The sequence below is a fragment of the Leopardus geoffroyi genome, chromosome B3, assembly GCF_018350155.1.
Source record: "Leopardus geoffroyi isolate Oge1 chromosome B3, O.geoffroyi_Oge1_pat1.0, whole genome shotgun sequence".
Lineage (NCBI taxonomy): Eukaryota > Metazoa > Chordata > Mammalia > Carnivora > Felidae > Leopardus > Leopardus geoffroyi.
This window is the reverse complement of record NC_059337.1, coordinates 136,689,266-136,709,306: the sequence shown is the minus strand read 5'-3', so window position 1 is coordinate 136,709,306 and position 20,041 is coordinate 136,689,266. Positions and strand designations below refer to the sequence as shown.

The 20,041-nt window shown below is 40.3% G+C and overlaps 1 protein-coding gene across 22 annotated transcripts in view; it reads right to left on the bottom strand.

Moving 5' to 3' along the window:
• Window positions 1-20,041, bottom strand: part of UNC79 (unc-79 homolog, NALCN channel complex subunit) — a 266,052-nt gene that overhangs the window by 85,830 nt on the left and 160,181 nt on the right. For 16 of the 22 annotated variants that reach the window (XM_045451926.1, XM_045451924.1, XM_045451927.1 and 13 more), the window contains 5 exons: window positions 12,811-13,097; window positions 10,345-10,527; window positions 9,594-9,756; window positions 6,936-7,085; window positions 5,135-6,352 (listed from right to left, as the gene is read on the bottom strand). In XM_045451926.1, coding sequence (XP_045307882.1) covers window positions 5,135-6,352; window positions 6,936-7,085; window positions 9,594-9,756; window positions 10,345-10,527; window positions 12,811-13,097 — 2,001 coding nt within the window. The remainder of the gene's footprint in view (window positions 1-5,134; window positions 6,353-6,935; window positions 7,086-9,593; window positions 9,757-10,344; window positions 10,528-12,810; window positions 13,098-20,041) is intronic. The other 6 variants (XM_045451915.1, XM_045451921.1, XM_045451923.1 and 3 more) reach the window with 4 other exon arrangements.

Below are 20,041 nucleotides of genomic sequence, written 5' to 3'. Positions count from 1 at the left end.
GGATGGGTTAAATGCGTGATGGGCATTAAGGAGGACACTCTTCAGGATGAGCACTGGGTGTCATATGTAAGACACGAATCACTGGGTTTTACTCCTGAAGCCAAGACTATACTGTATGTTAACAAACTTGAATATAAATTTTAAAAAAAGAAATGGCAGGCAGTCACTGCAGCTGGGTAGAAGCAATGTGGTGACAGAAGCACAAAATGAAGTCAGAGAGCTAATGAGAATCAAGACCACACAGCACTTCAGGAATATAAAGGACCTAAGCTTTTACTATGGAGGAAATGGGGAGCCACTGGAGGGTTATAATCAGAGGAATGGTATAATCTCATGTTTTAAAGGCTTGCTCCACCTGCTGTGTTGAGAAGATATGAAGACAATAAGGGTAGAAGGTAGGGGATCAGTTAGGAAGCTACCACCACTGACCCAGGTGAGAGGTGTTGGTGGCTCAGGGCCAAGTGGAAGAAGGGGAGATGATAAGAAGGGACCAAATTCTGGGTATATTCTGAAGGTGGATTAAGGTGCCCAGACAAAATAGAAGATGCCCAGTTAAAATTTAATTTCAGATAACCAACAGATAATTTTTTATTATGAGTACATCCCGTGTAATACTTGATAGATATGGCTCCAATTCTTCACTCCTCCCTGAATCTATGTCCTTTGTCATGTGACTTACAAGTTCCTCCCTCATAAGAGGCAGGGTATATTTCCCTCCTGATTCGGGGTTTGGCCAGGTGATTTGTTTTGGCTAATGAAATGTTTGCAGGCATAGCATGACCAAAGGCTTGAAAAGCACCTGTGCAATTAGGCTTGCTGTCTTGTGCCTCTGCCATCATCATGAGAGTATACTCCTGAGCTCCAAGACTCCCAGGAGGAGGTTGGCCACCCAGCTCAGCTCAGCCTAGATTAGCCAATCCACAGTAACCAATAGACTGTCCAATTAAATAAGTACCCATTACTTATCGCTAGATGTTGCAGAGATTTTATGCTTGTTACACAGCATTCTTCCAGCAACTGGCAACTGAAGGAGTTGTCTCAGCATACAGACAATATGTAAAATCATAAAACTAGATGAGATCACCCAGAAGACTGGGTGTAAACAGAGGACTGAGACTGTAGGGCACTCCCTTATTAGGGAGATAAGGAAGAATCAACAAAAGAGTTTGACAAGGACTGACCACTGAATAAGCAAAAAATAAAGAGAGTATGGTATCAGAGAAGCCAAGTAAAACGGGGAGAGGCGGGTAAGAGCTTAGAACTTACCACTGGTGACCTTGTCAAGTGATGTTTGGGTGAACCACTGGGGATGAAACTTCATAGGAATGATTAATTCTTTAGAAAAAAAAGAGTGAGGGGTATCTAGGTGGCTCAGTCAGTTAAGCGTCCAACTCTTGATTTCAGTTCAGGTCATGATCCCAGGGTCATGAGATTGAGCCCTACATTGGGCTCCGTGCAGAGTGTGGAGCCTGCTTGGGATTCTCTCTCTCTCTACCCCTTTCCCACTGGTGCCCTCTCTCTCAAAAATAAATAAATAAACCTCAAAAATAAAAGAGAAAAGAATGGGAGAAAACTGGAGATAATGATTATATAGGCAACTCTTTAAAACATTTTGCTAGGGGCGCCTGGGTGGCTCAGTCAGTTAAGCGTCCGACTTCGGCTCAGGTCACGATCTCGCGGTCCATGAGTTCGAGCCCCACATTGGGCTCTGTGCTGACAGCTCGGAGCCTGGAGCCTGTTTCAGATTCCATGTCTCCCTCTTTCTCCCTCCTCCCCTGCTCATGCTCTGTCTCTCTCTTCTCAAAAATAAATAAACGTTAAAATTAAAAAAAAAAAAAAAACAAACATTTTGCTAAAAGGGGAGGAGCAAAATGAGATAATAATTGGGAGAACTGGGATCAAGAGCTTTTTTTGTATGAGAGAAAAATAAGATTATGTTCATATGCTCACGTGAAGAATACCTTAGGAAGAAAAGACTAAGGAGGGAGAAAGAAAGGAGAATTTCTAGGCCTATGTCCTTGAGTAGGTGAGAGAAGTGGAATCTTGTCCACATGTGGAAAGGCTGCCTTTAAACAGTAACCAGATAGTTCACCTATAGCCCAAGCCAGAAAGGCCAGGTGTACAAGTGCAGACATTGGAAGGCAGGCAGAGGAGGTAGCAGGAGGCTGTGGACATTTCTTCTGATTCTGTCAAACAGGAAGAGTAATCGAAAGTTTGGAAACACAAGTAGCCAGGACACAGTCGCTTAGGAGAATGGAAATGTGAGTGGGCCACAGAAATATGGTATGATTGCCAGGTAGTTTAAAGAGCCAGTTGAGGTCTGGAGTCATGAATCTGAAATGAGACCAGCCACTATTGGTATGTGTTTTTCTCCAGTCACACTCATCCAATACCTATCTGTACCTACTGTACCTACAGATGCTGGTAGGTGGAAAGGTGGATCTGACAAGGTTGTGTTTAGCCAAGCAAGCCTGAAAAAGCAAAGGCCAGGGAGGATGCAGCACCGGGGAGGGTTACACTGATTGACCTGAGTAAGGAAGAGGAGAGGAGACGTGAAGTATGGGAGGGACATGAAAGACAGTAGGACTGACACAGCGTCGTCCAGAGGGAGGGAAATAGAAATCAGAGAACAGGAGACATGAGAATGACATGGAAAGGCTGCACTTTTTGGCAAAAACAAGGTCTGTGACGTGACCATGGGAATGAATAGCTGAACTGGGGTGGAGGTTAAAAACCAGTCACTAGGGCAGACAAATTCAAGGAACTAAGAAGCCAGAGCCTCAGAAGAGTCATCTACTCTAATATTGGAATCACTAAGAATTAAGGCAGAAACAGTTTAGAAAAGAGTGAAAAAAGAACCAGGAGTGAAACTGTCACCAGATTAAAAAAAAAAAATCAGGGGTCAGTAATATGAAGTTCAGAGCTGGGTGTTTTCAGAAGTGGGAATGGTCTGAAAGGAATAGTGATGAACAAGGAAGGTGCTTACCCCTGACCCAAGCCCAAGGGCACAAGGCAGTGAGGAAAACTGTGTCCTCAGGCAGAGCTGGGTTTCCTCTGGACTAGGGCGTGAAGGGAGCCATCAGAGGAGAGAGCATATATGAGATTTTGCTCATGAAGGATGAGGGAAGGATTTCAGTAGTTAGCGTAAGTTGGGACAAAGGTTCAGAACAGGAGATGTGCAGAGCCTTCTGGAAATTAGAAGGGCAACCTGGGCCTTCCTGCAGGGACTCACATGCATGAGACAAAGTGCTCGATGAGGTTAGACCTGGTGGTTCAAGGCAATCAGCAGTGGTAAGGCTCTGAGTTTGGAAGGACTAGGAGCCTCCCTTTACTCCAGCTGACAGATGCAAGAAGGTCTGGGGAAGCCTGTGTCTTCCTCTGAGAACACAGGCCTCCTTCCAGCTTCCAGATCTGTGTGTCTGTGGGAGGTGGGATGCTATACAGATATAAAACTGTGACAGTACTACATATCTTAGAAACATTTTAAAGACATATTACCATAATTGTCAGGTGCTTTCCTCTTGTTCTGATAACAAATGTATTAATATGAAACCAATCTCCCCCCAGGTAGCCTGGGGAACAGTCTGACATAGGATGAATAAAGGAGGCAACACACACACACACACACACACACACACACACACACACTACAACCTATATATCATACACACCCACTCTGTGGACTTAGTTTCTTATATATCCCCCCTATAGACTTTATATGGCTTCTTATATACCTACCCTATAAAAGTCTATAGTCTCCAGGTCAATGTTTTCCTTCATCTATATGTAGCAATTTTCCTGGTTCCAAACAATCAAAAGGTTTACCAGTTTCCCTAGAAACCTTCTTAAACGTTCTTGTTATAACCAGGATCTTATTCTTCCTGCTACCTGGAAAGGGTCTTCCCATGACCCTTTCCAAATATACTCATGTTCATTCAGCAGATTTTTACAGACCCCTTTCAAGGTACACAGCTCTGTCCTAGGAGGTAGAGAGCAGTTGGAAATCTCAGGAAATGACTGGGGTGAATAAAAGATCTGAACGCCTTGTCTTAGGAGTTGATTTTGTGTGGAGCAGTGGGAGAGGAAGGACTAGAATCAGGGCAGTGGTTCTGGCACTGCTACTGCCTATCTGTAGGACCGGGCACATGACTTCCTCAGAGAGTCTCCTTGTACAGAAAAGGACAGGTTTTCCACTACAACTTTCCAAGATCTTTGCCAGTTCTCAGCGATCCACATGCTATGAATCTACTACAATAATCATCCCTGGCCAATTTCATTTTTTCTAACAAGCCACATTCTTTATTTTATTTATTTATTTATTTATTTATTTATTTATTTATTTATTATCTGAGCTGAGACACAAAGTGTTGTGATCAGCATTCTGGTAACACTGCAGAAGACTGTGTTTTAGGATGAGGTGGACTATTGGCTGGCCACCTTTTCAAATTCTCTTTCTTAAAAACAGTGCATCCAAGGAAACGTGAGAAATGACACCTGAGGCAGGAAATCCAAGTGCTGTGACAACTTCACCATGAACTGGTGCCCATGAACTAGGGTCTGGGTTATAAGCTGGGTTTTTCGGTTCCTGAGGACACACAATGCCCACCAGACTACTGACGTTTGCTTAGAAGATGCAACCCACTGTGGACCCTACGTGATTACAGTCAAATTCTTAACCATTCCCAAACGCTCTTTGCTTTTCTGTAGCCCTTCATGTTTGCTCCTTCTTTGGACTACATGTCAAAGCTGGCTGAAATATAGGAAAACAAAGAGAGCAAACAGAGTTCAAATTAATGACTTTTTCTGTTTGGAAGGAAGGCTGCGATGATATTTGGGATATCTTGATATGAGTTAACTATTTATTGCCTCTTCTTGCCAAGGAGGCCAAGAATTGACTGTAAAGCTTTAGAAACAACAGACACAGAAACACTGATGGAGCCAACAGAACCACATCTGAATCCAACACGCTCTAGTAAGCAGGAGGCATTTGGAATGATTCTGAAGCAATTATAATGTCACTCCCTGACATTATAAGATTGAGACTTTGATGCCTAGTCAGTGAGAGACCTTAACGAGAAAGAGGCACAGACTCGATCGAACACAAGGCTGGGAGAAAAGAGAGAGAGGTGCTTACCTGGATCTTTCTGTTCTCCCAGCTTGTCTAGAATGTTGAAGGAAATGTCCAGGTACTCTCTCTGGATGGCACTGACAGCGATCTTCCTCTGTTTTCTCTGCCTGGGAACAATCTGGATCTTGAATTCAGACTCCTCAGCGCCCTCCTCTTCGGTCTTCCTCTCCGGATTCTGTTCTGTATCCGATTCGGCACTGGCTTCCCCCTTCTCACTTTCCACTGGGTTCTCAGCATCCTCGGGGACTTTGAGGAGGACGGTTTTTACCCCTGAACTTGGCATCGACCCACTGAGCTTCTCCTCCTGGATGCTGGGCTCTGGGCTGTCGTCCAGTGACACCTCAGGGAGAGCATATGACTTCTGAAGGAGGTCTCGTTTCTGCTTCAGCGTCAGCGGGCTGCCACAGGGAAAGTCCTGTGGCTCCCCCGGCTTTGATAATTCTGCGGAGTCCGCGGGGTCCTCCAGAGCTATGAGCGCCGAGTCCGTGGCACCTGCTGACTGGTTGTTTCCTGAGTCCTTGGAAGAAAAGTCTTTGGAACAATCCTCCACGCTCACTTGCACGAGGGGAGGCGTGCTGAGGCTGGGGACAGAGCGGGGGCTGGGGACTGAGGGAGAGGAGGTGGCCTTCTTAGCAGAGGCCCCCTCATTTCCCGGGCCCGTGGTCTCCTCTTCTTCATCGCTCTCTACTATTCGGAGAGGGGGAAGGGGCTCAAACACAAGGGAGTCGCTGTCAGACGTTGAGAGCACCGAGCGTTTCTCAGGCCCAGATGTTGAATCGGAGGACAAATCTATCAGATCTAAATCCTCTTTAGGAGCAGGCTTTATAGGAGAATCAACCTTGACCTCAAACGTCTCCATGCAGTTTAACCGAACTTCGGGTATCACGGGCCTGCGAGCTTCCTGGAAACTTTCCATTGCTGGGTTCTCGGGTGGTTCGGGGTCGTCGGGCCGAGTAGCAGAATTCTGTCTGGGACGTCCGTGGTCATGTCTTTGCATGATGTAAGCGGCATGGACGGGAGGCTTATCTAGGTCACACCGGTCTATGCAGGACTTCCTCCGGTGCTCGTCTAATGTAAACAAGAGGGAGTCTGCATTCCCTATATCAAGAGATTTTTGTTTTAAAGAGCGCAGCTTTTTTTTCTGAATGCTTTCTTCTCTCACACAGTGCAGAATGCTGTCTTGTAATGCACCCGTTTCTCTATATTCGGCCAGTTCTATTTCACCTGATTAAAACAGAAAAAGCTAGTACTATTTTACTTGGAGACGTCACCATTTTTCCCCCTCATACTTGGGCACACAATTGGCATAAATCATAACCACAATCCCGGCTCCAATAGGAGGTAAAACTGACTTTCTGGCCAAGTTTTTATAAAGTTCAATTCTAATTTCGAAAACCAGAAAAACTCTGGAATGAAAGAACCCGAAATGGCAGTTTAAGATCTTATTTCCAAAATCAGGCTTCAGGATAATTCCTCAGCTCTATTCATTTGTGCACAGGAGAGGGGAATCACTTTTGGCTGAGGCAGATCTAGGAAACTGTATTCAAATTGTGTGGAAGAGAAGCAAACATTTTGCAACAAATCAAATCAAGCAATGGCCCTCTAAGACGATCATGACGTTAATGATGTATCCATCCAGTCACGTATATATATAAATGCATATATATATATACTGTTTGTGCATACATATATATAAAATCAACGGTATTAAAATGTGTAGTAACATAATAAAAGTAAGATTTCACCCCAAACAAACGGTAGAGTACAACATTTCTGCATAAAATTACTAAGAGGAAAAAATTCATACTTCTCTGAACATTCATCTCAACCGGCTGATATTTCACCATTTTGCTGCCGCCTATTCTTTTCAATCTTGCAAAAAAAGTTTGAGACTCTTTATTGCAGGGTCCAGTAGGTGTATCATGAATATCAGATTCATCAAAAACACTATCTTCTTCTAATTGGGGAGAGAAAGTCAAAATTACACTTAGGAGGTTATTCTCTCTTAGGCTGTGTCTACACAAGCATTTCAATGAAAGCATGAGGGAACAAAGTCTGAGGTGGTTTCTACACCAGCTCAAGTTCTGGCCACAGCTTGGTCAAATTATCCAAATGTTGACAGAGCAACCTGTTACAAGGTGGCTCTCATTTCCCATGTGACAACTGGCAGCACTTTCAAGAGAGGCATCTCAATATTCCAATAGGGCCTTCGTGGGGACACTTTTCCAATGCTCTTAAAATCGGATAACGCATACATTTCGGGAATCTGTGACACTCCTTGAACATGCCTGCTTTGGGTGAATTTTCAGGCTAATTTGGCAAAAGAGAATTCAACACAATGAGTAGGTCTTGCCCTTTCCAAAAACATATGCCTTCCTGGGATTTGAGAACTGGCATAGACACAGCCTAACAGTACATGCACCTTATACTTTGTGAATGCAAAATACTGTACTCTACATTTGGTAATGAGACACACGACACACAGAAAAAGCTTAGAGAAGCCACTGGTCATTTCAAAAGCTCCACAAATGATTATGGACTGAAAGAGTAAACAAAGGAAAAAGAAAACAGAAAATAACATTCCCCCCTATTAAAGTAAGACCCTTCTCTGGGGAGTTTGCCATGTGTAACTGTTATGAATCCTAGAAAGCCTCTTTGACGCTGATGATCCTGAGGCTCCGTAAACAAACCTGTCACTTAGAGTGCCTAGCAAGATTATTTCTGGTACTCTTTTATCCCTATTTAGCTACTTTTAAATCAAAGATAAACCCAAAAACATATTAATGAGGAAAGGGTCTCCATGTTGCAACCCACAAAGTTCAGTTGATAAATTTTCTTCTTTCATCCTTTGGAAAAGCCAAAGCCCTATACAAAGCAGCAAAACAAAACAAAACAAAACAAAACAAAACACTACAAAAATGCATTTAATACCACAATAAACATAATTAACCTACTAGTCAAGGTGAATATCACTGAAATCATAGTACTTGGCCTATTTTTATGTCTACCCATATGACAAAATAAGGCTCGGGTGTATTATAGCGATTTAAGATTTCTTGAGCATTCGGGGAGTACAAGAGAGAGCCAAATTTTAAGGATTAATCCTGTCCTAAGACACAAGACTCTACCACTAAATGCAATTTGAAACAGCAGATGATAGATAATCATACTAATCTCTTTGGGTCAAATAATAACTAAGTGTTAATGATCAAAATGATACAAAACGTCTGCAAAGAAGACAAAGCCTATCAGATCCCCACGTTTCTGGGGAGATGCCACACAATGATCTGTTCTATTTCTTTACATCCTTTAAAAAATATATTCCCTTTCGAAAAATACAGTTTTCAAGGAAATAGTTATGTGACTTCCGTTAGATAATTTTGAAATAATTCTCAAAACATACTGAATGAGAGATGGAAGGACTTCAAGATGGCTCCTCCCATTCAGAAAGGCTCATCTGAGACTGGCCCAAATGCTGAGCCCAGATTGAGGACCTCTGTAGTTTAATTAAGTCTATCCAATTTTCCAGAAACTAGGACCGAAGCTGGTAGACAAGATATTCTTCAGGAAGGATTGGAGTGCTACCAGAACTTAAAGAACTTCGGTCTCACAGTTCCCGTCTACGGCCAACCTAGATTCTTGGACCTTTTAGCAATAAATGAACACTGGTCCAATCCATCCTAGTGAGGTATTTCCAGAGCAGTCCTAACAAGTCAGAATCTACACAAAGGGTCATGGGGTGCTTGGTCTTCTCCCAGGATTAGATTAGATGATGTCACCTTTTACAAGTCTAGACACCTTGTGACTTGCACTAAAGACATACACCTTGGTTCTTCATCTCTCATCTGAAAACATCCAGGCTGGGATTTTACTCTATCTAAAGTTTCATTCTACTGCCTTCTTTTCAGAAAAGCTATCAATATAAAAAGTGTTGATACTGGAAATAATTTAAACCACGCAGCAAAAATTGCATTTCAGTTGCCGTAAATCAATTCTTACTGAACAAGGAGGCTAGGAAGAAGCAATTGAGCGAATTTAGATTCCATTCAAATCTGTGAGCACAAAGTTCAGGAGGAAACTAGAGACGACAAGATTATGGCTCATGGTTCCATGGAGTGCTGACCAAGATGTATTTCACAGCCCAAAACAAGATGCTTCCAACGCACAGGAAAAGGCTTATAAAGGCTACTTAACCAAACTGCCGACAATTTTTTTTTTTTACAACACATTTCTCATGAAATGGGCTTTAGAAGCATATCAGTTATTTCTCTGGAGTGCTCATTTAAAAAAAAAATTAAAGCAGCAACATTCATAGGAAAGTTGGATCGTTAACGAAGCAGTAGGCGGTTTTTTGATTCCAGAATGATACCAGGGGGCATTCCACTATCTCCTAAGAAAAACATTGTCCAGAAATGTATTACATATTCAAGCTAAGTTTGGGGTAGAATCGAGATAGGTAAAGTACCTTTTTCTTTTTCGCTGTATCTGCTTATGTTACTGTTGTCACTGTACAAAGGTCCTGCCGTGGCATGGGGCTTGCAGCTATGATACTGTGCATTGAGTGTATTGACTGTTATGTGAATCAGATGCAGCAGGACCTTGCTGATATCACAGTCTCGGTATGGATACTGCTCAATAAAATGGAGGGAGAAAAATATAAACAGTTATTTTGAAGGGTAAGTTTTTCCACTTGATCTTGCTAGATGTTTTTCTCAGTATTTCTCCGGGTGATAAAAAGAAATATACAGAAAAGCAAAACCGTTAAGTTTTTATTATGGTCTTATTTTGACAAGGGATCACATTCCCTTCTACTTGTACCAAACCACAGACGGCAATGCGTGTCAGTTCACAGTTACAATTCCTTTCAAGGAAATTCTCTGGCATGAACGCAATTTTAAATATTTTCTTTGTTTTCTGACATAATAATTAAAACAAAGATAAAATCTGAGATTCTGACCATAAACAGAGATTGTTGATCTCAGTAGCCTACAATTTGTTATTTTTTGTTTTTGACATTTGTAGCACCTCCACTGGCCTGGTCTCTATTTCTATTTCTATTCCCATGGATTTTGACTTCTCAACACTAATTGTACATCATGATTCTTTCTCTGAAGGTCAAATTACTCTCCTACAAAATTCTCAAATTAGATCTCTTCAGTGTTCTCCTCTCTAAGAGAATCATTGCACCCTAAAAAGGAGTGACGACAGCCACTCACCTTGTAAAGGATGACAAGCAAGGCCTTCAACCACATCTGCCGGATGTGAGGTTTTAGGGACCAGAGGGAACAACGAGGTGGCTGTTGGAAATAATGCCGTAGCTGAGGACAAGAGCAGTATTTGAGCACCTGAACCACCAAGGGGAGAAGGTGTTTGCCCAAGTTAATGTTATAGTCCATAACCTGAAAGAGGAAAAATACTAGTAACTGAAGGAAAGCTATAAAGAACGTTCGCAAGCCTAAAGGAAAATTTGAACCATCAGAACAATAGGCAAAATATTTAAAAGGCATTTCACAAAATATTAACAGTAATGGCCAATGAACAAAGAAGGGGAAATGTTAAACCCCACAAGAAATAAAAAACTTGCAAATTAAAATCATTTGAATCCACTTAATTATCTAATTGTTTAATGTATCCACTAAATTATGAATTAAAAATAAAATTTTATCTATTAAAATGTCCTATTAAACTATTAACTAGAATTAAACTAGAATCAATTAAAACACCCACTATTGGTAATCACTGGGGAAAACAGGCATCCTCAGATGTCACTGGCAAGAGTATTATTCAACACAGCCTTTCAGGAGAGCAAGTTAGCAATATCTATTCAGAAGTAAGAAAAAGTACTTACAGCCCCCAATACAGATTTAAATAAATCTTAAGGAAAAAATCAGACAACTGTTGCAAGATGTATACATAAAGATATCCAGCCTTATAGTCACTCCAAATTTGAAAATAACCTCCATAGTCAACAATACGAGATTAGTTAAGTGAAAGATTGTTTGTATGACAACACTATGTAGCCATTAAATGGGATATGATACAAATTTATTTACATGATATCGACTTCATAATAAAGTTTAAAAGAGGTTACATATATTTATCCACATGTATAATATGATCCCATTATTGTAGAAAATATGTGTGCACATACATATACATGTATATATGTATATACGAATGTATATAAATTTGGAGCCAGCCGTATACACCAAAATGTTAGTGACTTATTTTGTCATGGGTTTCCTGGAGATTTGTATTTAATCTTTTGCTTTATTAAAATAAATATGCATAATATAAATATAGAAAGAGAGTAGGGGGTGCCAGGGTGGCACAGTCCATTAAGCGTCCAACCCTTGATCTCAGCTGAGGTCATGATCTCAGGGTTCATGAGTTTGAGCCGATACATGAGTGTATCGGGCTCTGCACTGACAGTGCAGAGCCTGCTTGGGATTCTGTCTCTCCTTCTCTCTGCCCCTCCCCTGCTTGTGCTCTCTCACTTTCAAAATAAACTTAAAAAAAATTTTTTTTTAAAAAGAGAGTAGGGAGGGAAGAAAAGAGGAAGGGAGGGGAGTCTGTACCTGAAATGGAGGATCCCTTCATCATAAACAACTGAGTATTCGTGCTGATCCGTCTAGTTACCAGGATCAGCAAAAAACTACATACATATTGCTGCCAATTTGCTTATCTGTGTTCATTATATTACAATCTATTTGAACTAATTGATAAAAGCTACCATCACTGAGCTCCTACCATGAGACAGGCACTGATTAAAGGCTTTGCAATATGGTGTCTCTAATCTTTCAAAAACAAAAATCTGTTACTAATGAGCAAAGAAGCAGGGGATGCCTAAGGCCATAACAGTTAATAACAGTGGCAGAGTTGAAATTCATATCAATTTCTCTCTAGCCCCATGCTCAACACCCGTTGCAGGTTGGTTCTGGAGAGTGAGATTTGTAGCACTGGTCAAATTAGGCATGCATATACCCAATAATAACATTAATTCTGCCCTCTATCCATATCTGAAAGGAATTCTCACAGTGGTGGATAAGATATGTGTGCAGGATGTTCACTGCTGAGCTGTATGGAGTGGTGAGTAGATGGGAGCAATATGAGTGTCCATCACTGGGGGAATGACTATCCATCACGGGGGACTGGATAGTTAAAGCATGGTAAATGTACACCATGGTGTAAAATTCAGCAGTTAGCAGTAACAGACAACACGGAAAAAGCCAGTGATGATAATGTAACATGGAGTAAGTCGTATGATTAACTCAATTCTCCACTTGAAGCCAAAAAAGATACGAGATTTTTAAAAACCCATAAACAAAAATTCTACACTCCCTTACTGTTTAATGGGTAGAGTTTCAGTTTAGGATAATGAAGAAGTTCTAGAGATGGATAGTGGTTACATAACAATGCAAATACACTTAATGCCACTGAATTATATACTTAAAAATGGCTAAAATGGTAAATTTTATGTTAGGTATGTTTCACTCCTGCCCCCACCCCAAAATTCTATACTCCCTGTAAGTCTTACTCATCTCATACTCCTTTCCACACACCCCTACCTGATAAAGTGACTTGTGTAAACCTTTACACAAAACCAATGTTGGCCAAATGGAACTTAATGACTTGCTTCTCCTAAAACCCCAACAACAGGGCTCCCGAAAGCTTACACTTACTTGGGCAATTCCTGCAATAAACGCATTAAAGCAAGTTGACAGGCGCATTTTTTGAGGTGCGATCATGAAGCAACCTTCCTGTTGGTCATAGCCGAGTAAGACGTACAGGTGCCGCTTGACTGTGTTGAAGGCCTTCGCACTGCTGATGTCTGACTCGGCACTGCTCTCGTCCTTGGCCATGAACTTCATGAGCACTGTGATCAGCTGGTGAACTGTCTGGTGGTCGATCCCAGCATCTTCGGGGAGCAAGTCCTTGATGGTGTTGTCATTCTCAGGAGACTGTTGTCCTGTCAGTGCAAGAAAGGCCATCAGTGAGTGGCTCCCTCACAGGGAAGTTCACACTAAAATCACACTAAATGGTGTCGATAAAGCACCATTCTAGCTGCTTCCACTAAATATTGAAAGGGTCTGTTCTGGACAAATTTAAAGGCAAACTATGGCTACCGAGCAAAGCATTAGTCCAGGGGTGGACGTTATTGTGTCCATCCACGACCAAGTAATTTGGGAGTAATAAGGGAATAGAAATAAAAATAAGGTACTAGAAAGCACGGTTATCTTTGAACAGCAATAAAAATACCTAAATAAGCTTTGCATTTAGCAATTTTTTAAGTCTCTTGGCAAAGTTTTATCCTCAATGATAAAGATAAGTTTCTCTTCCAGCTTTGTAAAATAAGCACATAAAGATAACCACAAAAATAATATCCTAAAATCCACTGAGCACAAAAACATCCACGGAGTTATTTTGTTGAAACTATTATCTCAATTCAGATATGTTCATCAATCAGCTGGTTGGGGTGGCGGGGGGTGGGGGGGGAGTAAAGATTTCTTTTCCAAATCCTGAGATATTAGCAGTGTGTGCTCTTTGAAGGATATAGTCAAAGTTATAAATAGTAAATTATAGTCCCTGCTATATGTAATGAGAAACATATAAGGGAGGGGACAGACAGAAAGAAAGAAGCATGAGCTTTTGAAAACAGAAAAGTATCACATGAAGGTGAGCTGAGAGTTTACATGGAAAGAAAAAATACCTCAGTCCTTGACTTACTCTTAACCTAACAAATAATTGTATCTGAGCAGCTCCCTGACACTGACTTTGTCTCTGTTATTTTTCAAAGTCAAAAATTATACCCTGTCTCCACTTGTTTTTCTGCCTCTTCTGATCTGGCTTGGTTTGGGACTTTTGGTGAAGGAAGAATGAGATTAGCTCTTCTATATTTATGTTTGGGGCCTTATTCAAGGGTTATTTGGGGTTTGAATTCGTGCCCTTTCTTTGACAGGCAACATCAGAATTTCTCAGTTGAAAACAAGGTTTTTGCCTGGTGGCTTAGGTGACACACACCAGCACTCTCGTCTCTCATTCTGCCAGAAAAGTTCTGCTAAACAATGACAGGCTTTGGTTACAAACCATTATAAACCAGACCTTGATTATATCCGGTATAATTGTGGGATGAAGGCTACAAAGAGGAGGTAGGTAGTAATTTATATCCATTAACTCCTCAACTAATTTGGCCAAGTCTCAATCTTTCAGGACACACCCAAGAGAAACGAGAAAGAGGAAATACCACTTCTGGGGACTGAGGAAACCAGCTGTCTCAAGGCCAAACACCTCCCTAGAGCAGTGGCATGAAAGTAATGTCAACTTCAGAATTTACTAGTTTAGAAGTACATGTGAGGTAACAAGCTTGGCTGTCTAGTTTTCCCCAGATGCTCAGAATAATGTTTGTCTGTTCAAGAGTGATATACTGAGAAGCGGTCATTGGCAGTGGGTGAACAGCAACATTGTCAACTAAGTCTAAGAGCCTCTCATTTAGGAGAAACCACCCGACAAACTTCAATAGGACCCTAGGACATTAACATTTTCTATCTCATAGAGTCTGTGTATGAAGAGTAAATGTGTGCAATGTACTTTAGAGAAGGTTTCACCAAAAACTATTCCTATAAAACCTAAGGACTGTTTATTACAGTGTTCTATATGCATCAATGACAGTGATCAATAATTTGCTAACACCATTATTTATGAGGCACACATCAGCCATCAGGAAAAAATCAGTCATTTATGTGGAACACCCTATTTTACCAAGAGGCCAGAAATGTGAAACATTGCTGTATATTACAATTAAATTAAATGTCTGAAATAGAAGATCAGACCAAAAGCAATACCTATGTAAATCCTCATAAAACAAAATAGGAAAAGTTTAGAGAACCATCTTTCCGGCATTGAAAAATATTTAATCTTGATTTTTTTTTTTTTTTTTTGTCTTCTCCAGACTATTACTTTACAACTAGAAGGAATTATTGCTTTGGGCAAGATCAGGCCAAGAATGTCACAAGTGTGAGAATGTAGGCCCTCTGCAGGGTTCAATGTTATTGTAACAGCAAGTGATGGCTGTTACAATATAGCTCCATTCCTCAATTTATTTCAGCTGGGGGTGGGGGGTGGGGACAAAATTTAAGGGACTTTGTATCACTGTACTGTGCAGCCACCTCCAAGTTCGGACTGGCTAGACTCCAAAATCCCCGTGTTAAAAATGGAACGAAGGAGCGTTTGCGAAGGAGTCGCTCTTTGTTTATGGCCCTGAGTATCCAGGGACCTCAATACAGAAGTAAGGGGGTTCCAAACAAGGCTGAACTAAGACACTGGCTCCTCATATCATTCCATCCTAGTTCAGGTCTAGAAAACAAATCATCAGACTTCATCTTTTAAATATTTCAAAATCCTTCCCATTGTAAGTAGACGTTCGTTTAAAAAGTATGTAACCTAACCTTTCTGGTCAAATCCTATTTTCCTAACGATTAAGTACCACTTCACGAATGCCCTATTTTCATTTGAAATATATCTTCATTGATCTTCAGCGTTTTAGCTTTAAGTTTGCTGCTCTTTCTTTGCTTCCCCTGAATAAGCAATAACGAGTGATCTTTAACCATTAAATGTACTGAAAAAAAAAAAAAAAAACAAGAAATAGTTGATGAAACCTTTTGCATAAAGTGGAAAAAAAAAATCTTTCAATCCAAAATTTACTTCTCTAGTGTGGGCTTTGCAAGTCTATGCCGCGTGTATTATCTTTCTTTACAACAGCATAAGTTTGTCACTGGGACACTCTCCATAAAAAAAAAAAAAAAAAAAAAAAAGTTTCCTTAATCAAATCCCTAAGAAAAATGAGCTTAGAAAAGCTGGAGTTTTCTTTATTGATAAGGACAGTATTACTGGCTTAGTTATCTAAAAAGGGTATGAAATTTCCATTTTAAAACTGAAGGACTATGATATTTTCTCTAAGATGTGACAATTAAAACACTTTGGAATTCTAGTTTTGAATCATAGTCTATGAAATTCCTGTATCTGTTTTTAACTATGGAGATTTAACGTGTTGAATTTTTGCTTTTACCATTTCTCTAAAGAAAAATGTAAGTATCTTTATAATCATGAGGCAGAGTTACTCCTACCATAAATTTATCATGGACTGTTTCCATCATAATCTGTCCACAGAGTGGCACAACTGATTGAAACTCCAAAGTGTAATATAATTTTATTTATTTGATGATTTGAAACCAGGCAGGATCAGGATCTGCTTTTCCAGACTTATCTCCTATTACTCCACCCCAAATGGTCAACATTCTTACAAGCTGGGCTACACGTGGATCTCAGAACATAGCCAATACTTTCCCACTTTTGTATCTTTGCTCAGGGTGATATACTCTCCCAGCACCCCCAACCCCAGCCAATCTCATCCTATGAATCTCAGAAGCCATTCTTACTACATATCCCCACCCTCCTCTCAGCCTCTCAGAATTTAGGGTGTGATCCCTAAATTCTATAAATCCCCAAAGACAAGAGAAGAAGGAAGATGGGAGAGAAGAATGGGGGGAAATTTCCATTATCATTTCCTAACTCTCATGTGGCAAACTGCAAGGCAGAACTTTTTTTTTTTTTTATTTAATTTACATCCAAATTAGTTAGCATATAGTGCAACAATGATTTCAGGAGTAGATTCCTTAAATGCCCCTTACCCATTTAGCCCATCCCATCTCCCACATCCCCTCCAGTAACCCTCTGTTTGTTCTCTCTATTTAAGAGTCTCTTATGTTTTGTCCCCCTCCCTGTTTTTATATTATTTTTTCTTCCTTTCCCTTATGTTCATCTCTTCTGTGTCTTAAAGTTCTCATATGAGTGAAGTCATATGATATTTGTCTTTCTCTGACTGACTAATTTCTCTTAGCATAATACCCCCTAGTTCCAGCCACATAGTTGCAACTGGCAAGATTTTATTCTTTTTGATAAGGCAGAACCTTTTATTTACTCATTTGCCTATTTCCCTTATGGGAACAAAGGCTCCTTGAAGGCGAGTGCTATGTCTTACCCATTTTTATACCGCTCACAGAATATGGGGCAGGTTCTGACATATTCTAGATGCTTATTATTCCTAAGTGTCTAAGTACACTGAATTCAAATAAATATCTCTAATAAATACTTCTTCTATATAGGAAAAAACTGATGAGGTCCCCAAACAGCAAGGAAGTGGCTAGGGAAATAGGGAATATTCCTCTGTGTAAGTGGACTCACTGACCCTCCTGTCAAGCCAACAAGTGACAATTAGGTAGAGGAAGGAAGCACACTTCCATGAGCTTGCTCTGCATTTGTTCAGAGAAACCAATGATCAAGCACTCTAAATGAGTGTGTATTATGTTGATAGTTCTAATGACACCACCTCATCGATCTCCCTGGCCCATCAACCCAACTTAAAGCTTCATTCACAGTTCTGTTGTGTGTGTGCACAGCCACAAAAGGGCTGTAAAGCTGGGGCCAGCGACTAACTCCATATTGTCATGTGCTCCCCATCCTTGCCTTTGCCTCTTCCTATCTCACATCCATGTCTTCCCACCCTATCCACCAGTCAAGACCTGGCTGTTGCCCCCCAAGTCTCTTCCTGCTGTACCTGATGTGAACCAACCTGTAGCACTGTCACATTCACTCTGGAAGAGAGCTTACTTATGCTCATCCTTTCTCTCCATTACTTGACTATAAGCAAGTTGAGAATATAAAAATTTCTGATGTGTCTTTGCATTCTTCATATTTCCTAGTATTGCAGGTGGCCAATAAATGTTTGTTCAATAGAAACTATCATTTCCCAAAATGATTATTTCAAACAGGGCATTCCTATAAAAATAACTGTTCTCTTTGAGTTACTGGATCTTAATGATCAATAGGCATTTTGCAAGTTAGTGAAGATGTGAGTTATTAACCACCTCTAGAAAGAAAAGAGAGAGCCCTTCCAAATTACTTCCAAAGAAGTAATTTGGAGTTTTAGGCTGAGACACTAATGGGGGGGGGGCAGGAGAGGCCCATACAAGAGAGTTTTACCAATGCTATGTAGCATTGGACACCGCTTGTTGATACAAATTCAGACCAAGAGATCTCAAGATCTCTCTGCAGGCTGGAGTAGAAATGAGAGTACCCATGTTGCTTTAGGGATTAGGATACTTCTAGATCAATCTGGGGATCCTAAATGGGAAGTTCTTTTGGTTTGGACGCTCATGACCTTAAGGCACACTGTAGCAGAAATGAATGCCCAGGTTAGCTCCATAACCAGACTAGTCTTTATGTGGTACAGGGCAGGAACACCCTAACATCAATGCATCAAGAGGTAGTTATAGTGGAGAGAAAGCAAATCAAGTCTCTTGAACTCAAGCATTAGTCTCCAACTAGTTAGTTATATGTGATCTTGAGCAAATTATCTAAGCAGAATTACTTAATCTCTGAGGACCTCAGTTTTTGTATCTACATGTAAAGCAAAATTAATAATAATACTTTACACATATCCAGAATTGTGAAATCAAAATTAGATTATTCATATTAAAAACCCTCTTAGTAGATAAAGAGGTACTATACATATATGAAATGTTATTCTTATTATTATATACCTATCATTATTTAATTCTTTATTCTGGGGGATGAGGAACAGGTTATAATTAAGCTCCCCGTGACCACATGGGTGGATACTAGTTTTTCACTGGTAGGCTGTTACAACCTATCAAACTGTTATATTATATTCAATTAATATTCAACAGGTATTCTGAATCACCAAAGGTAATTCCTGGTATTCACAGAATCAGTGAAAATATACCTTATAAATAATTATAATTATACCAATTTCAGATTAGCAGGTGAAACTGAATATTTCATCAATTAGGATTAAATGAAGGTGCTGAGCTCCAGTTGGCAGTTACCATGCATGCCTTGCACCAGAGATCAAGACGCCTGGGCTTGAGACCCAGATCTGTCACCAACAGCTTGTGAAATGTGTTCCTTTCTGGGAACTTCAGGTTCCTCTTCTGTAAAATGAGAATGTTAACATACCTCTAATTTTTGAGCTATAATTTCCTGGGAATTTCATTTATGAGCAAAGGTCTTTGATTTGACTCATAAACGTCATAAAGGAATGAAGCTCTTCACTAGCCTTGTGAAGTACACCTTCTATACAAGTGTATTTCTGATGCAAAATTTGCCTTATGTAATATGTAAAAGCTAAGATAAAAAAGCCATTAGTTACAAATCCAATGCCAAAAAGCTCAGCCTAAACAGCAATTAAAATAAGTCTTGCTGCATAATTAAAGGGCATATGCTATATTTCAGGCCCAGTCAATAAGAGGTCTTGCACAGAGAAGCTCAAGACTTGGACGGAACAAAAGTATGTTCCGCAAGTAACAAGTTCTTCAGTTTCCATTTAATTACTATCTTAAACCATCCTGTATAATCTTATGATTATCCTGGCATGTCTTTGCTCCCAAGGTAAAAAATATACTGTCTAGTAAACAATAATGCAAAAATGAAAAACTAGTTTGAAATGGCCTCTTAAGCTAAGCCAGTTGTTTCCAAATCTAAACAAGTTTTTATTATGGTGGTGTTGTGTAAATTACCTTTCCAGGAGCTTTACCTTTATATTTAATATAAACAATGCTGTTATCTGCCCCATTTCTATCTGGTCACTTTTGGTGGGACAATTAAAGGCCTGAAGGCTTTTTTTTTTTTTTTAATGTTTATTTATTTATTTTGAGAGAAAGAGAGGGGGAGGTGCAGAGAGAGAGGGAGAGAGAGAATCCCAAGTGGGCTCTGCACTGTCAGTGCAGAGCCCGATGAGGAGCTCCATCTCAGGAACCTTGAGGTCATGACCTGAGCTGAAATCAAGAGTGGGATGCCCAACCGAATGAGCCACCCAGGTGCCCCTGAAGGCTTTTT